This window comes from Anopheles maculipalpis, chromosome 2RL, assembly GCF_943734695.1.
Source record: "Anopheles maculipalpis chromosome 2RL, idAnoMacuDA_375_x, whole genome shotgun sequence".
NCBI classification, from domain to species: Eukaryota; Metazoa; Arthropoda; class Insecta; order Diptera; family Culicidae; genus Anopheles; species Anopheles maculipalpis.
Window position 1 is genome coordinate 1,195,064 of NC_064871.1, and position 25,033 is coordinate 1,220,096.

Consider the following 25,033-nt stretch of genomic DNA (forward strand, 5'->3'; position numbering starts at 1 on the left):
TGTCGGTGCGTCTGGTCGTGGTTCTCAGGAGCGGGTTAAATTTACAGCTATCGGTTTCCCATTTCCACTGTGCCCAACAAGGCGATCGATTTCTGGTGCCGGAAATGAGCATCCAGCAGCTCCGAGCTACCACTTGTGATTGGGATAAATTTGCGGTATCGTATTTACAATTTTGATTTATCGCATTCATCCTTAGCCGTGCGGCTCTTGGGGCAACGCAAGCCGGGTGCTCGATGAGATGAACGACTTGAAAATTAATGGATCAAATCGGTATCGAATCCTTCCACAGCGTCATTGCTCTTGTTTTAGGTGGTGAAGAAAATGAGATGCCATTTGTAAGGCGCCTTCGGGAGGGAAAACTTTACCTGAGAACTGATAGAACAACGAGATGGAAAATCTGTTCCACCAAAGGACATCCAAAATATTCGGGGGGAAACGATTCATTTGCAGACAGACATTCCTGCCATTTCTCGCTTACCAATTGACATCATCAACGACCATTCTCCGACTTGTGTGTGTGTGTGTGTGTGTGTGTGTGTGTGTGTGTGTGATATGCTGGTAAATTCTTTGGTGACATTTTACGCACCCGTCCCTACAAGGATACACATTTGTAATGCGTAAGGAAATGGCACAAGAAGCTAAACGGGCGATTTATATTTATCGTTATTTAATAGATTTACAATAAGACGACATGACGGGAAATTAATTAATTTTGGAATATTATATTTGTCCGACCACATTCGGAAGCCTCGCATCGTTCGAAGGACATGAGTCGCCGACGAACCCATCACTTGTCTCCTTCACTTTGGATAGCTGTCAATTCGAGTTTCCCGCGTTGCCATTTTCCTCCTTCTTCTCTATTTCTCTTTATTTTTTAAAGCGGCAGCAGGCAGAGGAAGACCACATTCATATCATTAATCATACCGCTCATTCCCAACAACGGTTTGATCCATTTGACTAAAATGTGTTTCATTTTCCCTTTTTCTCTCTCTCTCTCTCTCTCTTTCTCTCTTCCTTCCTTCGGTATAGATATCGCTCCTGTTCGAGGAAGTTGGACGACTGCGAACGGCCATCGCCAATATACAGGAATCGCACAACCTGCAGATCCAGCGGCTCGAGGACCGGCTGGAGGAGAAGCGGCAACACATCGTGCGGCTCGAGTCGCGCATCGAAAAGCAGCAGGACTTTGACGATATCAAAAAGGAAAATAGGTAATAACGGTGCAAACGGTTTATGGTGTGCCACACGTTTTTGAATCTCATTACCCCAATCGCTCCCGATCGAAAGTTGCTGTTGTTGCTGCCTTCCACTGCTTTGTTTTCTAGTCCACCCGCCTTTTTTTTTTTTTTTTTTTTTTTTTGTGCGTTTTTCTCCAGTGGTCCTGACATTTCCCCACGAAAAATCAAAAATCGCCCAAAATAAAATAAAAACGACACGCGTAAACAAAAACATAAACCACCATCGTATCATATTCGGCCTATCCGGGCCTGTCTGCTTCCTAGCTTCCCTGTGGTGAATGCGTTTTGCCACCCATTTTACTTTCGCTTTCGCTACAGACACGCGTACGCGAAGGATGGTTCGTCCGTTTTCCTCGTGCCGATGTGTGTGCGATTTTAAACATTGGGGGAACAACTTTCAGTATGTCGAATTTTTCCAATCCCACGGAAGATGGATTTGGAGGAACCGCCGAACATATTCCTACGGTACGGTTGCGGAAAACACATTACGCAATTTACCTCCCCCTTTCCCCCACAGGAAAAAAAAAACAAATTCGCTTCGGCTCTGGCTAGAATCTGGATGGAATTTCCACTGAAAAACACACGGCGTTGCCTTAGGGCGATAGAATTACCTACCGGCGTGGATCGCGGGATTTAGAATTGTGTGAGTGATATTACGTGGTTTTGTTTTTGTTGTGGTTGCGTGGGGGATTTCCTGCACATACCAGCATATGCCCCATACCCCTCTTCTCCTCACTTCCACAGCTAAAGATGTATGTCAGTGGATTACAAGCACGTGTGGAACGGCGACTGGGTCAAAGTTTAAATTGTTCCCTTACCCGACACATAAAAAACGATTAAAACGATTTAGCTACCAACTCCCCACTATATGTTATGCATTTTAACGTGATTTTTCTCCTCATTTTCCACCTTTTTTTTTCTTCTTCTCCCGTGTCCAGTATGCTTCGCTCGGTGGATCTGAGTGCGTCCCACGAGTCAAAACAATTCCAGGAGCTACTCCTCGAACGCACCAAAGCGCTGGCGGCACAAACCGAGGCAATCAAATCGTCGTCGACCACTTCGGAAGGTGAGTTTTTTTTCTATTCAGTCGAATTTTATTCACAAGCGTTGCATGCGTTGCACTCGATTTGTTGTTCCTCGTTGGTTGGTGCATGAAGCTTTTACATCACAGCATGGACCTGGCTGTGTTGCCTGTTTCAATCTCGGTGTTGTTTATGAGTCATTGGTGAGAAGTAAAACTACAACTACACACAAACATCCATCCAAACTCCGTACTCACGTCTTCAAACCCTCCCCACAATGTATGCATTAACTACCAACACCAACACCAATACACGACGGATGGAGGCGCATCGATCATACAGTGCAATAACTCTATCTCTCGACGGCGGCGTCGCGTCAGATCGTAAACTCATTAAATTAGATTCAAACTCACCCATTACCACTAGGCTAGGGCTCGCGCACTAACGAACCCACCGCGTCGTGGCGTGAACATTGCAGACTACAAAAAAAAACGCACGCAAACAATCTGTCTAAGCAAACCTCTCCCTCTCGACTAGACTGGTCATAAAATGCAACCCACTCATTGCAACGAATGGCGCCAATTTTTACAACTCGTCAATCGGTGGTACCCATCGACGCCACCCCAGAACTGTTCGCTACAATCACCTGAAAGAGAATCTCCGAAAAAAGAAATGCATCACTTCAAAGACCAATCCGTCAGTTGTTCGATTGTAGCGATCAATAATAACTCCCTCCGATCGCTCTCGCTCATTACTAATGTATTAAGTATGTTTGTTTTACTTCATATTTTATCACTCGACGTAAACAAATGGCTGTCTCTCGCACTGGGGAGGTCCCACTGGCGCACCGGTTGCACCCATTACGCTTCCAACGCAACACTGAAGCCGAGGCCTCTCTTAATTATGTTTACATACTAATGATGTGTATCTGTGCCTGCCCGACTGCAAGGGTGGCAAGATCGATCTTCAACAGTTGGCGCTTCTGCTATTTGGATTGGGATTTGTTTCTCGATCTCGATCGGCTTCGTACGGCTTCGAAGGAAAAGAAAAAACGGTATCGCTTCCTCTTGTTTTCCCACGGCGCACACTGCGAACGTGTTGGCGCAACTTTTTCCCGATTGCGTCGCGGCTCCCTTTGGGCATTAAATTTTATTTTTACGATCATCACCCGTCCGCCCACCCGCACACACACGAACGCCCGCCAACTGATTGAGTATTGTGTTGTGCGCTGCGCCTCTGTTGGCTTTAATTCTAATTTTCGAAATCGTACCATTATTCGCCACACAGCACAAGCACAGCGAGCGATTGAAGGAAAATGAAGTGAAAAACTTTGCAACCTTCTTGCGCTTAGCACAAATGCTTCTGACGATTAATAAAAATTTCATCATTAGTAAAGACAAAACACAAGCCACAAAAAACCACAAAAACGACCGAAACGGAATAGAACCACCAGTGGCGAACATGCGAACCAAAAAGTGATCAGCGAACGATCATTTCTCCCACGCGATTGCGAAAAAATAGCGACAGAATTAAGTACCACTCCCAACGCCGGCCAAACACTCTTGGCAACTGCTGCTCGCGACCGTCAAGTGGCTGTCAAGTGAGGAGCAAAAAATCACCTACTTTGTTATTTGGCCGTCAGGGCTGAATTGAATTCAAATCGGAGTTTTCGTGTTGTCCCTCTGCTCGTTGTGCTCGATATCTCTTCTCATTCGAACGACGATCAAGTGATCGAATGCACAGTAAGTTCCCACTTGCCGGTCCGTGTCTTTCTCCCAGTTTCTCTCGCCTTCCCTCTGAGGGCCGCGCGATTGTTTTCGACCACGACCGGCACAAGAAGCGTGGGTGCGCGCGATGATGGAATTATTGAAATTTATGGCTACTGTTATGATTGTTTTGCGTTCGATCACTGTCGTTCGCTGAGCGTCCCATAAAGTGGATCGCTTCTGTTTTCTATATCTATTCTCACCACTCCGCTGGGTTGCATTCAAAACGACCTCCGTTTCATGGGAAAATAAACATGTTTTACATAAGTTTGCCTTACTCCGAGCGTACTGCACACACACACACACTTACGCTTACAGTCACAGTCACACATCACATACAGTAACGGTTGTCCCTTGAAAAAACATTCAGACCCCCAACACCATCACTGCCACTGCCACAACACCCTCCCAATCTTCCACTTTCTTTGGTTTTTCTTTGATACATTCATACACGAGACACAATAATGAAGTGAATTGAATGGGAAAATTAACACAAATTACGATCGGCAACAAGAATATGTTCCATAATTAAATGTTGATGTATTGGAATTTTTCTCTCGGACTCTTGAAATATGCTTGTTCATGCTCTTTGTTTTTATTTCCTAGCGTCGTGTTAATATTTTTGAAAGGGTACAACTAGTTAACTGTCCTTACATTTATTTTTGATTAGACTTTTGTCATTCCTTAACTTTCACTTGAACCCCAATCGTGTAGGAGGGCATCTGCAAGATTTTTAAACATGTTTGCCCTTTTTTCTCCCCCTCTTTCTCTCTCTCTCTCTCTCTCTCTCTCTCTCTCTCTCTCTTCCCTTTTTTGCCGCTTACCGGGTGTTCTTGCACGTAGGATCCCCACTTACCAGCGGTCCAAGCAGCGTTGGTGGCGGTGGCATCAATGGTGACAGTAATGCCGGAAGTGGAACTGCATCTTCGCAGCCCATCCGTGCTCTTTCTCCCTCAAACGCTAGCAACAGCAACAGCTGCAGCAACGCCACTAGCTGCACTAGCCAAGCTTTGGTCATCGCTAATGTGCCCTCGAGCGATCTGGCCGCTAGCGAAACGCGTAACTGCCCGCACGATCTCACTAACAGCAACTCTCCAACTAACAACACCACCACCAACACCGTCGGCATTGCTTCGTCCGAAATTAACAACAACTGCTCATCGACTCCGTCCGGTGTCAGTTGTCCGCCTCCGCCACCGCAGCCCTTGCTGCATCCTCCCCTGCTTCCGCCTCGCTCTCCCCAGCCAATCCTACGATCACCGTCGTCTTCCGTCACCGTCCAGCAACAGTTGTGCCCTCCACCAACGACTGGAGCCATGGCCGGAACGCTGACGACGACGACATCGACGCCACCAACGGTGACGTCCAGCGCGAACGATCCGATGGTCGGGTTGAACTCGTTCCTGGCGCCACCATTGCAGAACGTGGAACAGTTCGGGTCGTTTCTGGGCGAAGAGCTCGTCAGCAGCTGGCGCCGGGGAGCTCTTGAGCTACCGCCTCCTCCGCCGGGATTGGCAGCGGCCGCTGCTGCCGCTGCTGCTGCTGCCGCCGCCGCGGCACGCAATCCAGCCTTACTAATGAACCACCATCATGTTGTTAACTCGCCCTCCGCAGATCTACCATCCTCGCTGGCACATCATGGCGCGGGTCTCGACCAGGACAAAGCCAGCAGCCATCACGAGAACTCGTCCTCCGCCAGCACACCAATCCTGCGTGAAGAAACTTCGCGGCACGACGACCGCCATCTGAACGGTGGCGGTGGTCTAACGCCCATGTCGATCTCCAAGAGCCCGCTCGAAGACAACAACAACACGCTGGGCGCGCTCAGTCGGCTCGATGGGGCCGGTTCGGGCAATCTGATACAGGGACTTCCGTTTCAATTCCAAGAGCGAGGACACTTCCGGTTTGCTGATGCGTCCGATATGCAGATGCCACCGGGCTCGATGGTCGGTCGGCTCGGAGACTCGCTCATCCCCAAGGGCGATCCAATGGAGGCAAAGTTGCAGGAGATGCTACGATACAATATGGACAAGTACGCCAACCAGAACCTGGACACGTTACACATTTCGCGCCGTGTCCGGGAACTGTTGTCCGTGCACAACATTGGCCAACGGTTGTTCGCAAAGTACGTACTTGGGCTGTCGCAGGGTACTGTGTCGGAGCTGCTGTCCAAACCAAAACCCTGGGACAAACTGACGGAGAAGGGACGGGACAGTTATCGAAAGATGCACGCCTGGGCGTGTGACGAAAACGCCATTATGCTGCTCAAGTCTCTGATACCGAAGAAAGGTAAGTTGATCGATTTACTTCCAATGATGAAAGATTCTAATACATATTGGGGAAACATAGGAGTGAGGAGGATTATCAAATTAGTCCAGAAAGTTATGTATAGCAGCTCGATGAAGTCTTTTCAAACTGCTCATCAATTTCCGGAAGCAACGCCAAACACTGTTAGAGATCGTGGTGCATTAATATCTCGCATGTGCAACGACGCATAGACAAAGAAGCTCGTCCGGAAGCATAAATAATGTTTTATTAAAAAAGTTTCCTTCACGGAACCGAGGGAAGGCTCTTGTTTTTCACCCAAACACATTCTTTGCATCGTCTGGAACACTGCGAGGATAGAAAAGGGTAAAAACTTCCTCCGTTGCACAATATTGCTCTCGCAATATCTGCTACGGAAAACCGACAACGGCAACGAACACAGAAAAGCGGTAGATTTCGCAAAGTGCATCCTCAGAATTGGAATACGCTGATATGATTGGGTGCAAGGAAGAAGATGATGATGATGAAATCGTTGTGATCGTAGCTGTATCACAAGCTTAAGGTAAAGGGTTGTTGTTTGTCTTTTGCTTTCTGAGCATCGCGAATGGAGCTAGCTCATGCTCCAATGCACTATCTTAACGGCAAAGGCAAAGATAGAAATCTCCTGCTAGATTGCTGGATTAATATCGACATTTTGCCCAAATTGGCAGATTCCAACAGCCATATCGCTGCCCGTCGTGGCACTTGAGAATGCTTTTCATTCGTTTTCGTTCAAAGTTTTTCTTCCATTTCGTTGCTATTTTGAAGTGGGATGTGCTCTTTTTTTTTTCAATGCTACAAAAGATTCATCTCTTCCACGACCAATCGAGCGATTGGTTCATAATTAATATTTCATTGTGCGCCGTACAGTTAAACCGCAAGCCCTTTACAAAGGCACTTGCACACTTGACAGGTCGGAGCGATTGAGAATTGGAAAGAATGTCAATTCAGTTGCTCTTTTGATTCATCATAAAAATTCTCTCTTGCCTTCCATGCCGTCCCGTTTCGCACACACACACACAAAGAGCATTTCCATCGATTGATGCTGGTGCTTTGAATTTTCCCCGTAATCGGACGGGTATTTGAAGCATTTGACATTTGAGTCTTGCTTTGATTTGTCCCCCTTTTGCACAACCAATTGTTTGTCGTACAAATGTCGATTTGCTAGCGTTGTTTCTATGGTAATTACGCACTGGTTTGGGTGGGCTATCGTGCAGGATGCAATAATTACGACCGAAGGAAACAAATGCTAGAAACATGTCAAGAGGATAGAAATCCGGAAGGCGAGTAGTGGAGAATACAAGAGCGAACAATGACACCAAACAACGGGTCCGATGATTGTGTGGTCCGGATATCCGGTTCGTCGTCGTCGTCAAGTCCATGGATGTCGTTATCGAAGTACACGGAATCTCCAGATGGATGACAGCTGTCAAGTGGTTTGCTTACAAAACGGTTACAACAAAAACAGTTCCCGTTCTCAAATCTCTCCGTTTGATTTTGGGTCAAATATTTGAAATAGTGATTAATTGTCTTTACCTTTTACGGTCTTTACCGGTAACGCTGGTTAATCCTTTTTGTGACACCCCTAACAACACAAGAATTCGGCGTGTTCAATTAATCGATCGGGATAATTTAAATATGCACAATGATTCTAGCTAGAGTCTTGGCAAAACACGACCAAATTCATCAATTATTCACATCAAACACAGCTTCTTCGAAAGGGGTTTTTTGAGAAAGACAGCTTTTTGTTCAAGTCATTAAGTTCCCTCCATCTTCAAACCCTTGCTTGTTTAACCCCGCTTCTTCTGGTCCTCACGTGGTTCCTCCTCCGCCGGTCACATGTGTGCGCATTCGTGCATGGGTTCGAAGCAGGAGTAAAGGAGTTATTCGCGAGTTGGCTCGTTGGTTGGATGGTTGTGTGGTCCTGAAAACCCTCATCCATTTGCCGATACCTACACGAGAACATCTCAATATCCTGCAGTGGAAACTTTCTTTCGCTGCTGTAGCGATAATTGCCGTCTTGAATAAATTATAGATAAAGGCAATTTATAGGCACAATAAAGACAACGGCACCAAACCCAACCCAAAAGGCGCATTTTTGCCCAAACAACCCCCCCCCCCCACCATCATGTGCTTTTTTTTCCTTTCCTCCTCTTCCACGGATTGAGCCAAAGGAATTTTCCAACGGTTGCCATCGGTTTCGGGCATTTGCTGTTTTATTTCAAAACGCGCTGTTATTTTGCACCAAACCTCCAACACAACCCCCATTTTAGGTTGTGGAACGAGCGGTGACAGGAGCGAGGAAGGGTGACGCGAAAGGAAAAATCGATTACCGCTAATCCGCTCATTAAACTTCACTCCTTTTGCTTCGTTTCGTTACCAAGTTCTTTGCTTCAAGGGGCAGAAAAAACTCCATTTTCTTGGGTGAGTTTTTCCCGGGAAAACCTCTCTCTTCCCTCCCCAAAGTCAGTGGGTTATTTTTTCGGCTGCGGGAGGCTACTTTTCCCTCCTACTCGGCACCAGCACCATGACACGTAAGGAAGTCTGTCGTCTCAAGACGTGTGTGTTTACATATGGAAATGAGGCCCCGGTGGTTCCTTTTGTTCGCTACGGCGAAGCAAGGGAAAGGTCATAGAAGAAAGAGCGATGGGAGAAGGGAGAAAGGACAGGGGGTGAAGATTAAAAACTTTTCCCCTTGTCTCCCTTCAGTCGCCCTCTCATGCGAACCCCTTTCTTTGCGCTCATCAATTAATTGACGTAGTACGAAAAATGTTGTGCGCCCAAGGTTTATACACATGCAATTCCTGGCCCACGGAACGATTTTTACGCTTCGCAGCACAAAATAAACATATCACTGGCAGGCGAGGCGAGTTCAAGGGTTCGTTCGCTTAGCTCGCTTAGCTTCACCATCTCCAGAAACTTTTTCGCACCAGAAGCACCAGAGACGATGGAAATTAAAAATCATCAAATTTCAACTGCGAGTACAGTCAAACCCCATTAGGGGTTGTGGGGTTCCCGTAGCTAGTTCGGAAGGGATTTAAGCGAACCAGTTTAATGATTGGTAAACATTTATATCCATTCTAGTAACTGTGGGTGATGGAGAAATCTTCATGTGGAATTCCGGGTGTTACTCTTGCTCTCGATTGCACCCGATTGTACTTACTCGTCCGGCCGGATAATTTAGAACGATTTCCCTTCTCGCACAGTAAACTTACGTACACATTCTGTGCGTGACAGTTGACAAATTGTACATTTTCCACTGGGCTGTGTTAAGGATTTGTAAAATATGTCCCCAATTAAACTGTAATCAAGGTAACCCCATCCCACTTCATCGTATAAACTGTCCATCCCGTGAAGATGCTTTGAGAGACCATCTCACCGTGGGGCCATCCCGAAGGGATAAAGGGCTGATGAAATTATCGACAGTTAAACAGCTATTAAACTTTGACCCAACACTGGACACCTTTTTACTGACCAGAAAAGGGACCAGTCCAGGTATGGAAGAATTCTCACACCAACACCAACACCAACAGTTTGATCGGAGTACCATCGGGAGGACCAAAGCAAGAAGCACAAACTCATCAACCTCTGCCGTCCAAACAAAAGTATGCTTAAAGATTCGATCGTACTCACAAAACTAATGATAAATCTTGCAAAATGATGGAGCATAAATTATGTTGCGCGATCCATCCAACCGATCATTCCTTGTTGAAGCCTTGGAGGATGAAATAAAAATCTCCACCTTATGTAGAGAAGGTAAAGCTTATAAAATGTTAAGAAGAAAAAAAACCAGCCACCATCAAAAGAAAATGAAACGAGCAAGATATTATCGAACGCGAAAGCACAGCAAACGAGCGACGTCTGCTTTTCGGGGCGGTAGAGGTCAAAAGCGAAAAAGTAAGGAGAAAATTTCAAGCAAAAATTTTCATAATCTGATTACTATCATTACTGCTATCTCTCTCTTTCTTTCTTTTTTTTCTCTCTCTCTTTCTCGCTTTCTGTCCCTATTTACCGTGAATGCAGCGACTGCCGTCACAAGTTCAATCAAATGACAGCAGAACAATAGGCCCTGCGGGAGCAAGTTCTCATGGGTATTAGCTTTCCCGTGTGCTCCAAAGAGGGCTCAGACACACACACACACACAAAGCAGCACACATACATACACAATGGTAACGGTTCTGCATCATGTTGTCAGTCCCGGTTGATGTGGCCGCATGATGCTTAAAGCTAAACGTCATTTATTCATTTGGACGTGGATGTGTCGCTCGCGCTCTGTTTTGTGTTGCTTTTTCGCGATTTTTCATCATCTCCGCCATTTATGCTTTGTTTGCTCAGTTGAATAGAAATCACCTTGTACGTGTGTGTTTGTTTGTGTGTGGGCAGAGTAATGCAATGAGCAAATATGATCTTTCGGTATCTTCCGTTCATTGCGTTCGAAAGCTTTATTCAAATTCACGTAGTTGCGGCCATTTTGAGTTTGACTCACAGCCACTTGCGACTGGGCTTGATTTATCGATCAATTAAACATTGAAGCAGGGTCTAATCGCTTTTATAGTTTTACGGATACAAGTGCCTGCTCCCCGGGGCATTTATCTTCTCGATAATTCACAATTAATTGCGTTCGATAAGTTGAATGCTGTTTTGGATACGATATCGATGGTAGTGTACCCTTGAGCATGTCGTCCTTTTTTTCCCGGGGAGAAAGGTCACATGGTGTAATTGCCGGAAAAATTCAACATTCCTAAAAACCCAGACTCTAGATCTAGAGGGTTACAGGGAACGCTCCAACTCTTTCTCGTACCAAGGTTGCAAGGAGGTACTTTGGCCACCGTCACTAAAATGGTACCTCGTTAGTTTAGCGTTGGCCCTAGTCGGATATGGATTTGCGACTACGGCATTTATCGTAAACTTTCCACAACTTCCTGTTGCCCATGGTCGATCCTGCTCGAGCATGGAAGGCAGGGCAAGGCTGAAAATTGTCTGGGATGGCAAACCAAAATGAAGACATCTTCCCGTACTCCGCGCACACTAAATAAAAGTTATTCCGTGTGCCCTTCTGGGCGATCGTTGCCCTTTTATCTCTGCCACACATTTAGGACGCTCCTGGTAATTGTAGCTCGGGCCAGGGCAGTAAGGATAGCAACACGCATTTGTTGCATACTCCGGTCAAGGATCAACATCCGGCAAGGACTGGTACCTCTGCCTGCGCAGTAATGATGATGCCGATGGTAACCGTCTGCCAATGTCGGTAGGAAAAGTTTTCCCTTTCCTCCCCCTATCCGGAGAGCACTGTTTGACAGATTTCTGTCTTTTTGACTGTTGTATCTCACCCTTCCTAAGCCACGATCCATCGTCTAACCCTTAGAGCTGAGGTCAAACAGGTTGAACTCACACTCTGTCTGGACACGCTTTAATTGCAGGATAATGCACTCTCCCTTCGTTTCAGTGCTGGAATGTGCGCTAGGAATGGGCAAAAATAAATGCCAAAAATATGAGCAACTCATATCTGTTCGAATTTCAACAGGATGAAATGGTTTTATTTCGAGCTTAAAAACTGAATATTCTTTTTCCTCCAAAAAAAAATTGTTAAAAATGCAAATAATTGTTTGCGGTATTGATGGATCAAACGAATTTCTATCTCAATGAACATTCACGAAATCGAAATTGGATTTTCCGTTCGTTTTGATTGAAATTTGGCATCGAAATTTTTTGGCAACATTGGCAATACATTGTGTGCGCTTACCACAAGAGATCCGGCCACAAGGAAATGGTGCACAAAAAACCCCAACTCAACGAGATGAGCTGCAGTTGGATGCTGCCGCTATTGTAATTCTTCACGCACGAGTACGCATTTTATTGCACTCTCGTTTGCCGTGCTAGCAATTAAATCTTCCGTAACGAGGGAGAGAGCACACGAAATGTCAAAAAACGGGCAGCATGTCTGGCGCGCTTGCAGGCGTGGGTCTCACTGCTTAAAGTCATTGTACCGCACGCTGCTTTCTCGCGGTGACAACGGCTCCCAAGGCTGACAATCGGAACGCAACGCTACGGACGTTATAGCTAATTATTGTAAATAATGAAAATGAAAGTGACTGGAACGGACCCGGGAGCGATAAAACGGTCAAACGGACATGGATCCTTGGACGATGCGCAAACACCAGCAGGCGTCACCCGTTCGCTCGCTCGCCCGGTGAGTTATTTCGAGTGAGAGACCTTTCGCGGAGAACGGGAGCACTAGCCTAAAATGTTGTCGCTAGATGAAAAGATTTCGCCGCAACCACAATAATCGCTTATTCCTCGCGCGAGTTAATCGTACCGAACGGCTGTTGAAAACATTGTTTTTATAATTTATTGATCCACATCCACCCAAGTGTGTATGGGTGATTGTGTCCCGCGGAAAACAACTGCTAACTACGGGCCCGCCAAACGAGCGCGCTCGCTTCTGCCGTGCGACATTAAGAAAATGGGAAAATAATTGATTATGCCTATCTGTATTATTGTCAGCCAGCGGTGGGGATTTCTTGTTCTTTCCGACCTCCACACCTTTTTGGTGGTACAACTAAACTCAAACCGTCTCGCTATTTTTAACATTTTCAACTCACAAATAATCCCCGTTTTGCAACCATTCCCATCCCAAAACGTCACATCACAGCGACAGTAGCCGGTACAACCGGTACAACAAACTGTTCCCGGGGCTATAAATCGATGAGGAAAGATCGGTTCGTGGCCGCCTTTTTGGAAACGTTTCTTTAAGATGTTTTTGTTGTGTTTCCTCACGTCGCGGAGGTCACGTCACAATCGATTACGATTCGGTGTTTAACTTTGAAATCGAAAATAGCTTAGCTCTCAACCCTCGAACCCTCTCTAAAACGGTACCGGTCTCAGCACCAAACATTGATTGATTCCTACCTCAACAGCATGACACACAGCAGGGCACCGTTGATAGGCCGGTTGTCGAAGGCATAGCAGCTAAACCGACGAACAAATCAAAATTATTCGAAAAACTTTAACCTAGGGTTTTGCACGAGGGCACAGAGCCATTTTTTGTTAGCCGCCAATGTGCCAATTGTGTTTGTATTTGCTTCCTTTTATCAACCTCCAATAGCGAAACGAAACACAGACCTGTGCTTTGTGTATTTCTGTCGATTTCCGTCGAGTCGGAAAAGTTTTGGAGGTCGTAACATGTCTCCCGTTGACGGTTGATTTCGATCGATCGGACGAGCAAAGTGGACGCCTGGTACTTGGTAGAATAATGTGTTGCTTGACGTTTCGAAACTTTGCTGAAATTGATTGCCGATTGACAAATCTAACCCAGCAAAACAACCAGCTTTGAATTGACCTTGTTTTTGTAAGGTATTTTGTCTAACATCACTCATTGTTGTTGTCGTCCCTGTTCCTGTGTCAAATCCACTCGTAAAATGCCAACGGCTGGTGCTGGTGATGATCTCCGATGCTGACATTTGCTCACGACGCTTGATTACCTCCTCGATAGAGGCTAGATCGACTCGTTGAGTGGACCCTTTCGCCAAGGGCCACTTTCACAATCTATGCCGAAAATCTCGCGCAAAACAACAAATAAACGTTGGGGGTCCTCAACTATTCGTCATCATCGTAAGCCGATTCTGGCCACCTGCCCAGAGATGGACGGAGTGGAGGCAACGAATTGGTGTCGCAATTATTCGTTCAATCCGGCACCAATCCACCCATGTGTGTGTGTGTGTGTGCGTATGCCTGCAGTAAATAAAAGAATATATTTCATTTTATTGCTCCACCCAGGCTTAGATGACTGTCCCTCGGATGCCACTTCGGCCGGGATCATCGGCGACGGATCACCAGGTTCGACCAGTTTACGACCAGCGTCGATCCCGGCTGTTGCACGAGAACGGAAACAAGCGATTCAAACATTACGAGCAACGGTGTTTCCTCCCCAAAGTCCGTCCCTTGCCCTTGCCATTCGGCATGCCAGCGTCGTCGATGCGCTTAAATATAGCGTGAGCAGCACAAAAACTTAGTGCTCACTTAGTGGCAGTCCGGCGTGAAGAGGAATGTATTAATTAATGTGTAATTATTCTCAAGCGCGAATTTGGGATCAGATCGGGTCCAATTTCCCTGCCGTTTCGCGGCAGTCCTTCCCGTTACCTTCCTTCCCTTTTGTCGATTTACTTTGGCGGGAACATGGCGGGAACGATCGAAACACATAGTCTCGCGTTCGGTTGGTTGTGTCGAGTGGGATAGTGATGAAGTATTTTAATTAATTAAATTAAATCGCAGCTATTTCGTGCGCCGCGTGTCACAAGCGCCGCCACAGTGCAGTGCAGCACCGATGCAGTTTTGAGGCCGCACGCGTGCATTTTCGGTTAGTTTTCTGAGCATTTTTTTTTTTCGCTGTCCAACTGATCGGCTTCAGGGAAAGAACTATTGCGGCGAGTTTTGCTCTTACGTGTGCAAGAAAAAAAAAAAAGGAGCAAGCTTCCGTTTTCTTTCCGCTAAAACAACCTGCTAATATCAACTAATTAAAACTTTCCACCTGAGTATTAAGTTTTTCCTCAAACTTAAGCAGAAAGGAAACATTTCTTCGTGGAAAACGGGATTTCTTCCATTTCCACTCTACTAAGCTCCTATTTTTTTCCCCAAGCCCAAGTTGTGCCAAGATTGCAGAAAGGAACTGGTAGAACTTTTCTTTCGCCCAAAGCATTTCAACCTACTAAGTAAGCGAACTACTTCCGTTTGAAATGTCAGCAAAAGCATGAGCTCTCTGGTGGAGCGATTCGATTCGTTCGCGGTCACAAACTATAAAACGACCCAATCGGTCGCTCCCTAAACCTCAGCCGACCGAATGATGAAAGCTTTCCATACCAATTTGCATGTTAATAGGTTGGAAAGCCTGAACCATGAAGGGATGTGCGGTCACATGTTCAGCTCGGTTTCACAAATATACCGAGCCGCTGATGTGTCCTGATGGACGAATGCCACGAACCGAATATGACCAACAGGGGGTGAAGGCAGTAACAGAGGGGTGGATAAACAGCAGGAGAGAGCGCGAGCGAGTACAAAAAACGAACTCCTGCCCCACCCATCCAACCAGGTTATTAATTTGTTTATTACACTCATTATGTGAAATTTATTCCCTTTCGCGAAACATTCGCGTCTAGCGTATGTGTGTGTGTGTGTGTGTGAGTGCGGATTTCTGATAGATGAATTCCAATGACCAATGGTAAGGTTGTGTGAGCCATAGACCACAGAAAACGGGTCATCCCATTCCCGTTCCCGGCCGCCCAAAGTCGGACGGTTTTGATTTACAACTATCGATATCCTGGAGAGCCTAGTTGACCCCGACGGTTTCCCCTCACCGTTCGCTTGTAATTATACTTTATGGCACTGCAGTACCGATGGACGAGGAAAAACAGTAGCAAACTGCGATTGTGTTTTTCCTCCTGCGCCGTGCTTCAACCACCTACTCAATTGGTCTTCCGATTTTTCGCTTATTGGATCAAGAAGTCCCCTTAACGTTCGGTGTCCCAAGGAAAGGACCCTCTTCTTGTTCGATTCGGAACCTGGGGCCTCTCGACGGGAGAGCAGTGCAGACTTCCTATCAATATTCCTATCGTCATCAGCATTCGGTCATTTGTCCTAAGAGGTGTGTGTGTGTGTGGTGGCACCGACACAGGACAACGGCGTGTTTGAGTGGCATTAATCATCCAATCACAGCGGTGCTACATGTCAAAGGCAAACAATATCTAATTAGTTTGGAAGCGCCAACTTGTAGTTGTAGGACACAGGACGACTGACTGCCTTTTGCTTTTCGACCGTACAAGATATCGAACGTGATTATGTTTTTTTTGTTGTTGCTATTTTATCCTCGTTTTCTTGGTTTGTTACTTTTCAACCATACAACGCCTTTACCTTTCGAGAGTGTCCTTTGTACCTTCGATGTCCTTTCGGCCATATTTAGCTTGACTTGGCATGGGAAACAAGGGATGGAGAAGCGGTGAGAAGAGATTGAAATAAAAAAGCGTGTTCATATTGCCCGAAGACATGCAAAGCCGCGTGGACAAAAGATGGCCGACGCCACCATCCGCACTCAAGGGCCATATTTCATTTTTCATTCCTATTTAAACCCTCGATACAGTGAAGCTTATTATTAAAAATGTTCAAACTCAAGTGCTTCCAACACCCACAAACAGAACCCGGCAAGGATACATTTCGAATGCAAAGTGGCACAGTTGTCGGAAAATGGACGGAAAGCACACTTCAGTAGGAGAGGATTGGAAGGATTTGTATGGAGGATAGGGTGATCGGACTACACCTAACGATGTCCAGCAACGGAATCGGATGATTTTCCTTCATTTTTTAGAATTTTAAGGCGACTAATTGGGCCCTTCATTCTCACAAAATTCTCCGCAAAAGTGCAAAGCAGGTCACCAATAAATCGAACCGACAGAACAAAACAGCCAAAACAAGCTCCTGCGGTGTACGGGTGTGTTTGTCTGTGTGTGATTTAATCATCCCAAAGACAGCACACCACCAAGAACGGCCCAAGAACGAGCGAACGAATTCAGTTCATTCTAATTAAACGCAATAATGTGACAGGACACATTTTTAATCTTTGATCTCGTGTGCGATCCTCACCCGGCGTACGGGCGGCACAAAAGGGAAATGTCGCGCGCGGAATGTGTGCGGGCCAAACACAATGTTCGTTCGCTTGCCTCGCAGTCGCAAATGATCGCAACCGATTCGTGACGGGCAACATGCGTTTTTTGCGTGCGACAGACGCCGCGTACCGCGAAATGGGTTATTTATAACATTGATACAAAATTTACACACTATAGATTTCAATGTAATGGGATGAGGCGAGGGAGCGGCAGGAAGTAGACGGGACGGTAGAGTGCGGGGAAGCGAATGAATTTAAATTGGCCAACCATAGAGGCCAACCTTGCTTAGTCGTGTGCGCGCGTAAAGAAGGAACCGAGTTTTCCTCATCGCACATTTCAATAAACTAATATTATAAATATATTGTCACCCGAAGGTTGCATGCAATCCTGCCTGCGCTGGCTGCATTGGCTTGTCCCTGCCAGCTACGAGACGGCAGCTGCGATCACCAGGGACTTGGAGGAAAACTCGGGACGAGTGACATTTCTTTGTTTACTTACGCACCATGCAGCGTGGTGGAAAAGCGCAAATCATTCCACGGTGAAGACCCTCTCAACCAAGAGAGAGAGAGAGAGAGTGAGAGAGAGAGAGAGAGAGAGAGAGAGAAAGAGAGAGAGAGAGAGAGAGAGAGAGAGAGAGAGAGAGAGAGAGAGATGGAGAGTACCACCGTACGAGGATCGCCGCGAATGATCGTTCGACTTTATGTCGAACCGATGCGCTCAATGGCTGTCGCGTTCGGTCTCCGTGCGGCATTAATTAATTATTCACGACATATTTATAAATTCGATTTCATCCCGGTCCGATCTGACTCATAGCGAGCGAACGAGTGAGGTTAATAACATTTCGATGACACACGACGTATGGCAGCGGCATCAGTTTGAACGCTATTTCCATTGCCATTCGCGTTATACGCAATCGATCTATTTCGAAAAACGAAAGTGAAAAGTTCTCCGTCGCAGTGGTTCGGGTAATTAAAATCGAAAAATCACGCATTCGAACTCATCATCATCATTGCCGATCTAACGACCGAAATGTGAACGCGAATCTTCGCCTCTATCGGCCATAAATCAGCGCCATCCCCCGTGACACGGCGCAATGTTCTTCGGCTCCGGCGTCGGCTTATCCAAGGCCAAGCCGTTTGACAGCGAAAGTGTCGCATTTTCCTCCGACAGGCGCGAGATCAAAAGTGGCACAGCATCAAGGATCTTTACCATCCCATCCTGACGGTGGGCTCCTTAACGATAATTGATTACATGACATTTATCAATCACGACGTCACGCGGACGTCCTTGTTCTTGTGTTGCCGCCCTCTGTTTACACTTCAATAAAACCTGGCGGCTCATCTTCCAGCTTCCAGTACTTCCATCCCTCCCGGATTGGCTCGGTCTCTCTGGTGACATCTTCGGCGCACAAAATCAAATAAATCCCGTCCCCCTGCCTTCGATCCCGCGTTCCGACAAAGCGAGCTAATGCTCTAGAGCAGCCCGAAGCAAACGAACCGACTGTGGAAATGGGAAAAATATTGAAAATATTTCATCAAACCCTGTTCCTTCCTTCCTTTTTTTTGTGCGGGAAGGGAAACGCGGTGACAATTTCGTCAATTTCCCTCGACCCCGGGCGTGCCAATTTCATAAAGGTTTTCCACCTCCCTTTACATTCGGCTCCGGTGTGTTTGAGTCCCCTTGTAGTATAAATCATACTCACCCTCAAGCACATAAAGCCTACCATAACGGAGACATTTCACCAATCCACCCCCACACCACCAACCCCTGGCTGAGAGAGGGGGAGGGTTGGGTAGTGAGGTGGAACGCATAAATACGAAATAAATAACCTGTATCCCGCGAATATTTTACAACGAACCGCGTGATCTCGTCGATATAGGGAAGAAATAAAAGAAGGACTCATCGGTTGGGGAAAAAGGTGAAAGGTAATAAACAACTGACATGTAGATTAGACCGCACTCTACACCGAGGGAAGCAAGGTTATGTGGGTGAGGGTGGGGGGGGGGGTGGATAAAGAAGGGAAGGAGATTAATAATAATATTCCTTCCCTCGAAGACATCACCGATGAGGAAGAATATCAAAGGAAGGAAATGTAACCGAGACCCCAAGGAGAAAGGCAGTTTAGGGCTGGATATCCGGTTCGGTGGTGTGTGTGTGTGTGTGTGTGTGTTAGTTCCTTTTTTTTCTTTTCGTTGTGTTTGCGCGGATTCCACCAATTTTTCCTTTATTATTTCATTTCGTTGAGAATCACTTTCAATAAGGAATTTATGTGATTTCCACCCAAAACGGTATAATCGTCACCCTCGGAGCTTCTTCTGACTAGCTGGCTGGTTGAGGGTGACATTTGCATGCCCTCCCACACTTTACAATCCACGGGCCCGAGTTTTTCCTTTCCCTTTGTTAACTATCTTGTTTACCCAATCGGAAAGGAAAAACGGTGAGAGCGATGTTAATAAAAATCCATATTTATTTATGACATTTTTTGTTTTTTGCTGTTGCTTCAAACTTGTACGCGGAACACGCGTTTAAAGGACCCGAAAAACGCTTTGCTTCCAATTATTATTGCCAGTTCGGTGAGGTTTTCGGTAAAATTGCTCGTCTGCCCGCCTTCGTGCACGATCGTTAGGATGAATGTTTAATATTTCCATTAGTTTTGCACCGAATGTGCAAGTGTGTGTGTATGCGTGTGTGTGTCGTGGTGGAAAATGGTCGTAAAGTTCGCTTTATCAATACGCATAACAGACGTTTCGGTTGTTTGTGTAAAACTCTGTAGGATATTCCGATGGCATTGAGAACATATTTTCTTCAGCCACACGTAGCCAAACCGAGCCTAGCCCGAAAAGTGAAACAAAGCGTGTCGTTTTGTAGTTAAAGAAGCTAAACAATCGGTATCAATTCAACCAGCAACAGCAACCGAATTACGAATTCATCCAATACATTCAGCAGTTCCGAAAATGGAGTGAATTAATTAGTTCCCATTTAGCAAACGGATCCATTGCTACGGATGAACTGTCGTTCGCTTTTGCCAGCCTAAACTGTGACTGAACTGTCTCTTTCAACACGAAACAGTTCCCGACTGAGAAGAACAATTGGGGTTTTTTTTTTTTGCTGCAGCCACACTAGTCACACCGAAACCTCGAGCCACACGAACTCTTAAACTCGATGAAGAAATGATTCTTTTTCCCACCCGAAAGTTTGGGCCACGTGCGAAAAACTCGTCCAGAGTACAGCGAGAAGACACACACAGTCTGTAGATCGATCGGAAAATTGGAGGGTGAATAAATTACACGAAGCGAGACTGATAGAGGCAAGTTTTGTTCACACACCCAAGCCAAAGAAAAAAAAAAGTGTCTCCATTCAGACGCCCGAGCACCATTTCGATCCAGTGTTCCAGATTATTTTTATTAGGGCGGTATTAGTTATTCAATTATTGTACCTTGCCACCAGGAAAAATGTTTATTCTCCACCCGCTTACCTTGCCGCGCTTGCTTTCGCCATTCTTGTGCTAATGCAAATTCCGCCACATTCCGAGAACCGGCAGCTAGGAGTTTCGACTCTAATCTCCGCCCTATTCGCTGCCAGTTCTCAGCTGTTTGGTGCTAAATTAGATGGATTATGGAACGCCGAAGATTTCCGGACAGATTTCTAGCCTCCCGATCGTTAAACCCCTTACACAGGGATGCGTTCATCGATTTCCACTCTCCACTGCAATTCTCCAAGGGTGCTTCACATTTGGCACTTTAATTGCATCTGACACCCGCATCACACGGACCGCTGCTGATCATGGGCAATCTCGACTAGTCTCGGCCCACCGTCCGACAGTGCTAAATCGGTTTTAATTATTACAAAATTTCAAATTATTTCATCACCTCATAATTAAAATTTCTCACCCTGCCATCCGGACTGGAGTGTGCGAGTGCATTATTTGCCAAGTGTTGGCCAGTGTTCGACAGGGAGGACGGGCGATTTGAACGCAAATTTTACAACCTCATCGTTCGAATGGGCCGTTTTGAATATTTCCCTTTTCCCATGCAGCTGTCGCGTACATATGTGTATGTGTGTGTGTGTGTGTGTGGCAATAAAAATAATTTAGTAATAATATGATACTGCAGCAATTGCACACATGGATGCTTGGAGAGCTGCATACTACACGCCACAACGGACATGGATTTAGGATCGTTTGGAATCAGCTTTCGCAGCACAGCAGCACACGGGTGGCGATGGGGCCGTCTTCACTGACCTCTCGTCATCGACACATTTTCGTGGATCATTTCCCTCGGTGCTCGATCCGTCCATTGCACGATGTAAAACTTAATGAAGTGATAATTCCGAACGATCGCTACATTTTAAAATGCAAAACACCCAACACGAGACGGACGCTTCCAGTGGTTGGGCAGAGTGAATCAGTTTCAGTTGGCAGTTTAAACAGGACGCGTCTCATTAACTTTGTCTTCTGCCCGGCTCACGGAAGCAGCTGCCCATTCAATTGGCTGTAATTATGCTCATCTCACGGAGCTCGCCCGCTTGCGAGGAAAACACTTCCTATCGATTTGTTAATGAGCAGCTCACTGACTCACTCAATAGCATTCCCCAGCTTCCGAATGGCACGTGCACACTTGGCTAACGAGCTGCCGAATGTGTAAACATTGCGATCGATACGATCGCCCCGAGGTTAGCAAGTGTTTGAAAATTGATTGAACCCGATGCGTAATTACTTCTCACACCGACGTTTAAAGCGCTCCGTTCGATTGTCAATTTCAATTAGAATTTGTGCTCGTCCGCCTGGAGCAAATCAAAACCAGGGGAACAAAAAATAATCAAATCTTCGCTCAACGTGTTTTTTTTTGTTGTTTTCTCGCCCTCGGGTAAGGTGTGGTTGCGTGTTGCGCCTCCCTTATTTTGCGTGTATTGAGCCTGTCATTCAGGAAGATTGTGCTGTAGGATAATCTAGAAATTGGAAAGATTTTTCCTCCATTATTATTCTAACCGAACAAAACACAACGCACCGGGTTTTTGCGTTTCGGCAGTGCATTTGCCATATTAATATCAAATAAATATGCGGCTTTGCTTACAAAACCTGCCATCGTTCGATGATTAGTACGCGTCGCCGCCTGAGGGAATATATTCGAAAGCAACAAATACTTCGACGTTCCTTTCAGCATCCACAATTTTCGGCGCTGAATGAAATGAACACAAAAGGAACAGTGCACTTACCTCGTCCAAACTGCATTTACCCTTGCGATTATTGTTTTGTTTGGTGGGATTTTGTTTTGTTTTTTTGCTCTGTGTATTTTTCCCCATCTGGCCTAGACAGTGACTCTGAAAGGAGACTTCATAATCAATCAAAAAAATTACACCAACACCGCAGGGCACAAAGATTTCTCCGCCGAATCGAAGGGTCTACCGATGCCGCACGAATCGCCTTCTATCGAATGCAAATGGAAAACCAGACGCAATAGGAGATGTTTGCCTACACATTAAGAGACTTTGCATTTTTGGTTTCATCGGATGAAAGAACAGAGCAAAGCAAAAGAGCACAGAGCGGGCCACAAATGACAGACATTTTGCTATAATTACTCCACCAACATTAGACCAACTCCAGACAGAACAGTAAACGACTCATCGGAAACGACTCCTGCTTTGGCAGGGCATCTTCCGGCACAAGACTCCTGCTGCAGAATTCTTGCCCGTGAGCTTCATCAATAAGGCGAAGAATCCCGCCCGGCCCCGGACCTTTTGTGATTTTGGGTCCGGGAAGCTCGATTTGCGAAGCCCCGACTGCTTCCGTTTAATGACAGACGACGCTCGCTTCGCTTTGGGATTTGCGTGCCGTTGGCCAATTACGCGCGCGCCGAAACGGGGCCCTCGGCGACGGTCGACGTCTCGCCTCGCGTGCGCTAATGACTAATTTGATGGATCCCGCCCGACCGCTGCCTGGTTGGAGGCCCGACCAACATTGGAGGCATGGAGGTTGATTGATTCTTCGAATGAAACCATCTCCAAGTCGGAGCCCATACCCACATTGACGCGATGATGGTGGCGGCGGTGGCAAATATCGTTGTCACTTCGCAGAATCGTTGTTTGATTCGTACGGCGGGCGATCAAGGACATTGCAGCTGTATCGTTTGCCGCAGATCGTTAAGATGCTGCCGAACCCCACCGTTTTGCGCTTGTTGGTCGGGTTCGGGCCCCTGGCAAAATGACGACTTTTTACGAGACGTGTGATTTATAGGTATTCGCTTTTATGATCCCCCATCCTCGATATGTGTTGCCTTCTGGGACTGGGGCCAATCGGACGACGAAAATAAACTCCACACGGATAAATGGTGTTCCCTCTGGTGACCCCTAGTGTGCCCACGCGTCCACCCGAGGACACAACACTGTCTACAAAGCTGTCAAATAAAGTGAGGTTAGAAGAATTACAACCCGAACCCCATTTAAGTACCATTCGAGTCAGATAGCGCACACTTATCGTACACGAGCGGTGGTCGATAGTGTACGTGAACAAAATGGCCGCAGTCTTCGCAGTTGACGACGCAGCCAGCGATCGGTGAAAATCGATCAAAGTCATCAGCAAACCGTCGGTTCCAGCCTTGGGGTCGCTGCAAAGTCACGGCAGCCTGCAATTGCATCCCCAAGAGGAAGGATGTGCAGTTTATAGTCGCGATTAAAATGCCAATTAGTTCCGCACGTTTTCTGCGCTCGTTTCCAACCGAAATGCATCTCGTTTTTTTATGTTTGTTGCTGTTGCTTTGTTTTACTTAATCGTTGTTCTTGCTCCGGTCTCCGTCATAATCGCACGTCTCATCTTCGCCGAGCCCGAACATAACGATGATGGCTTCAAAGGGAGATAAAGTACAGAGCAAAACAGTAACAAAAAAGTGCAAATCAAAAGAAGCGAAATGGCGAAAACGGAACAAGAAACCCATCACGTCGGTCGGAAAGATGGTTGGATGGAGACGTTTGATATAAATTTTATAAAAGCTGAACGAATAAATATAGATTGGGACGGGAGATATAGCGCCTGACTGGTGGATGCAGCCACGCGGTTTCAGCCTCCACTCCAGCTTCGGAGGGACAGGCGCACTAAGCCCGAAGGGATGCCCTTCATCCATTTGTTTCTTTTGCTCCATTTCCCTCCACGCCATTGGATGCCGTTTCGATTGGGATATTCCGTTTCGATGCATATGTGCGACTCTGTGCTCCTTCGCTTGCGAGTGTCCTTTTCACTCTGCCGACAGTTCAAGAGCTTCTTCTGACGCACTTTTGCGTTGATGTTTCTCTTTGAATTCGAACCGAAGACGACGTACATTGATGCTGATGATGATGATACACGTTCGTATAAAATGTACATTCGCAAGAGCAATATTTTGTATCCATCTTCCTTCCTTCGGGAGCTGAAATTGACCTCGAGCGATGGATGGGAATGCAAAGTGGCGTACAAGCAAGGTGACGCCCATCTTCAGTCTTGCAAGTTCTTGTGTAACATTCTGTGGCTTTTTGTACAGTTTTGATTTCCTCAATTTACTCAGGGAACTCAGGGAGATGTGCTGTACTTAAACTTCATCGCACGCCACGCCACAGGCTGGCCCAATGTCGCTGGTTTATATGACAGATGTATACTAATTGCAGGTGCAGAACCCGGAATGCCATCGTACGGTCGACCAGACGGTGATCTCAGCGACGACCGCATGCAGCAAATCCTGTCCGAAGCCTCTATGATGAAGCGGGGCGAGCAGCCCACTCCACAGCAGCAGGCCCACCATCAGCAGCAGATGCGCGAACAGATGCAACTGCAGCAGCATCAGCTACAACAGCTTCATCTCAGCGGGTTGGACGACTCCACGCAGCATAGTGACAATGACTCCAAATCGCCACACAACCGAGACGTCCATTCACCCTTCTCCAAAGACTATCTCAGCGGGGGACGTTTGGGAAGTAGTGGACGGCCCAAGAAGTACGACAACGATGACATCTCGCAGGACAAGATCGCCAAGATCTACCAGGAAGAGTTCTCCAAGCTGATGCGCAGTCCGCGAGATTTCCCAAAG

The 25,033-nt window shown here is 46.5% G+C and overlaps 1 protein-coding gene across 4 annotated transcripts in view; it reads left to right on the forward strand.

Moving 5' to 3' along the window:
* Positions 1–25,033, forward strand: part of LOC126556604 (homeobox protein cut) — a 153,343-nt gene that overhangs the window by 124,989 nt on the left and 3,321 nt on the right. For 2 of the 4 annotated variants that reach the window (XM_050211941.1, XM_050211944.1), the window contains 4 exons: positions 1,030–1,211; positions 2,177–2,304; positions 4,870–6,315; positions 24,615–25,032. In XM_050211941.1, coding sequence (XP_050067898.1) covers positions 1,030–1,211; positions 2,177–2,304; positions 4,870–6,315; positions 24,615–25,032 — 2,174 coding nt within the window. The remainder of the gene's footprint in view (positions 1–1,029; positions 1,212–2,176; positions 2,305–4,869; positions 6,316–24,614; position 25,033) is intronic. The other 2 variants (XM_050211942.1, XM_050211943.1) reach the window with 2 other exon arrangements.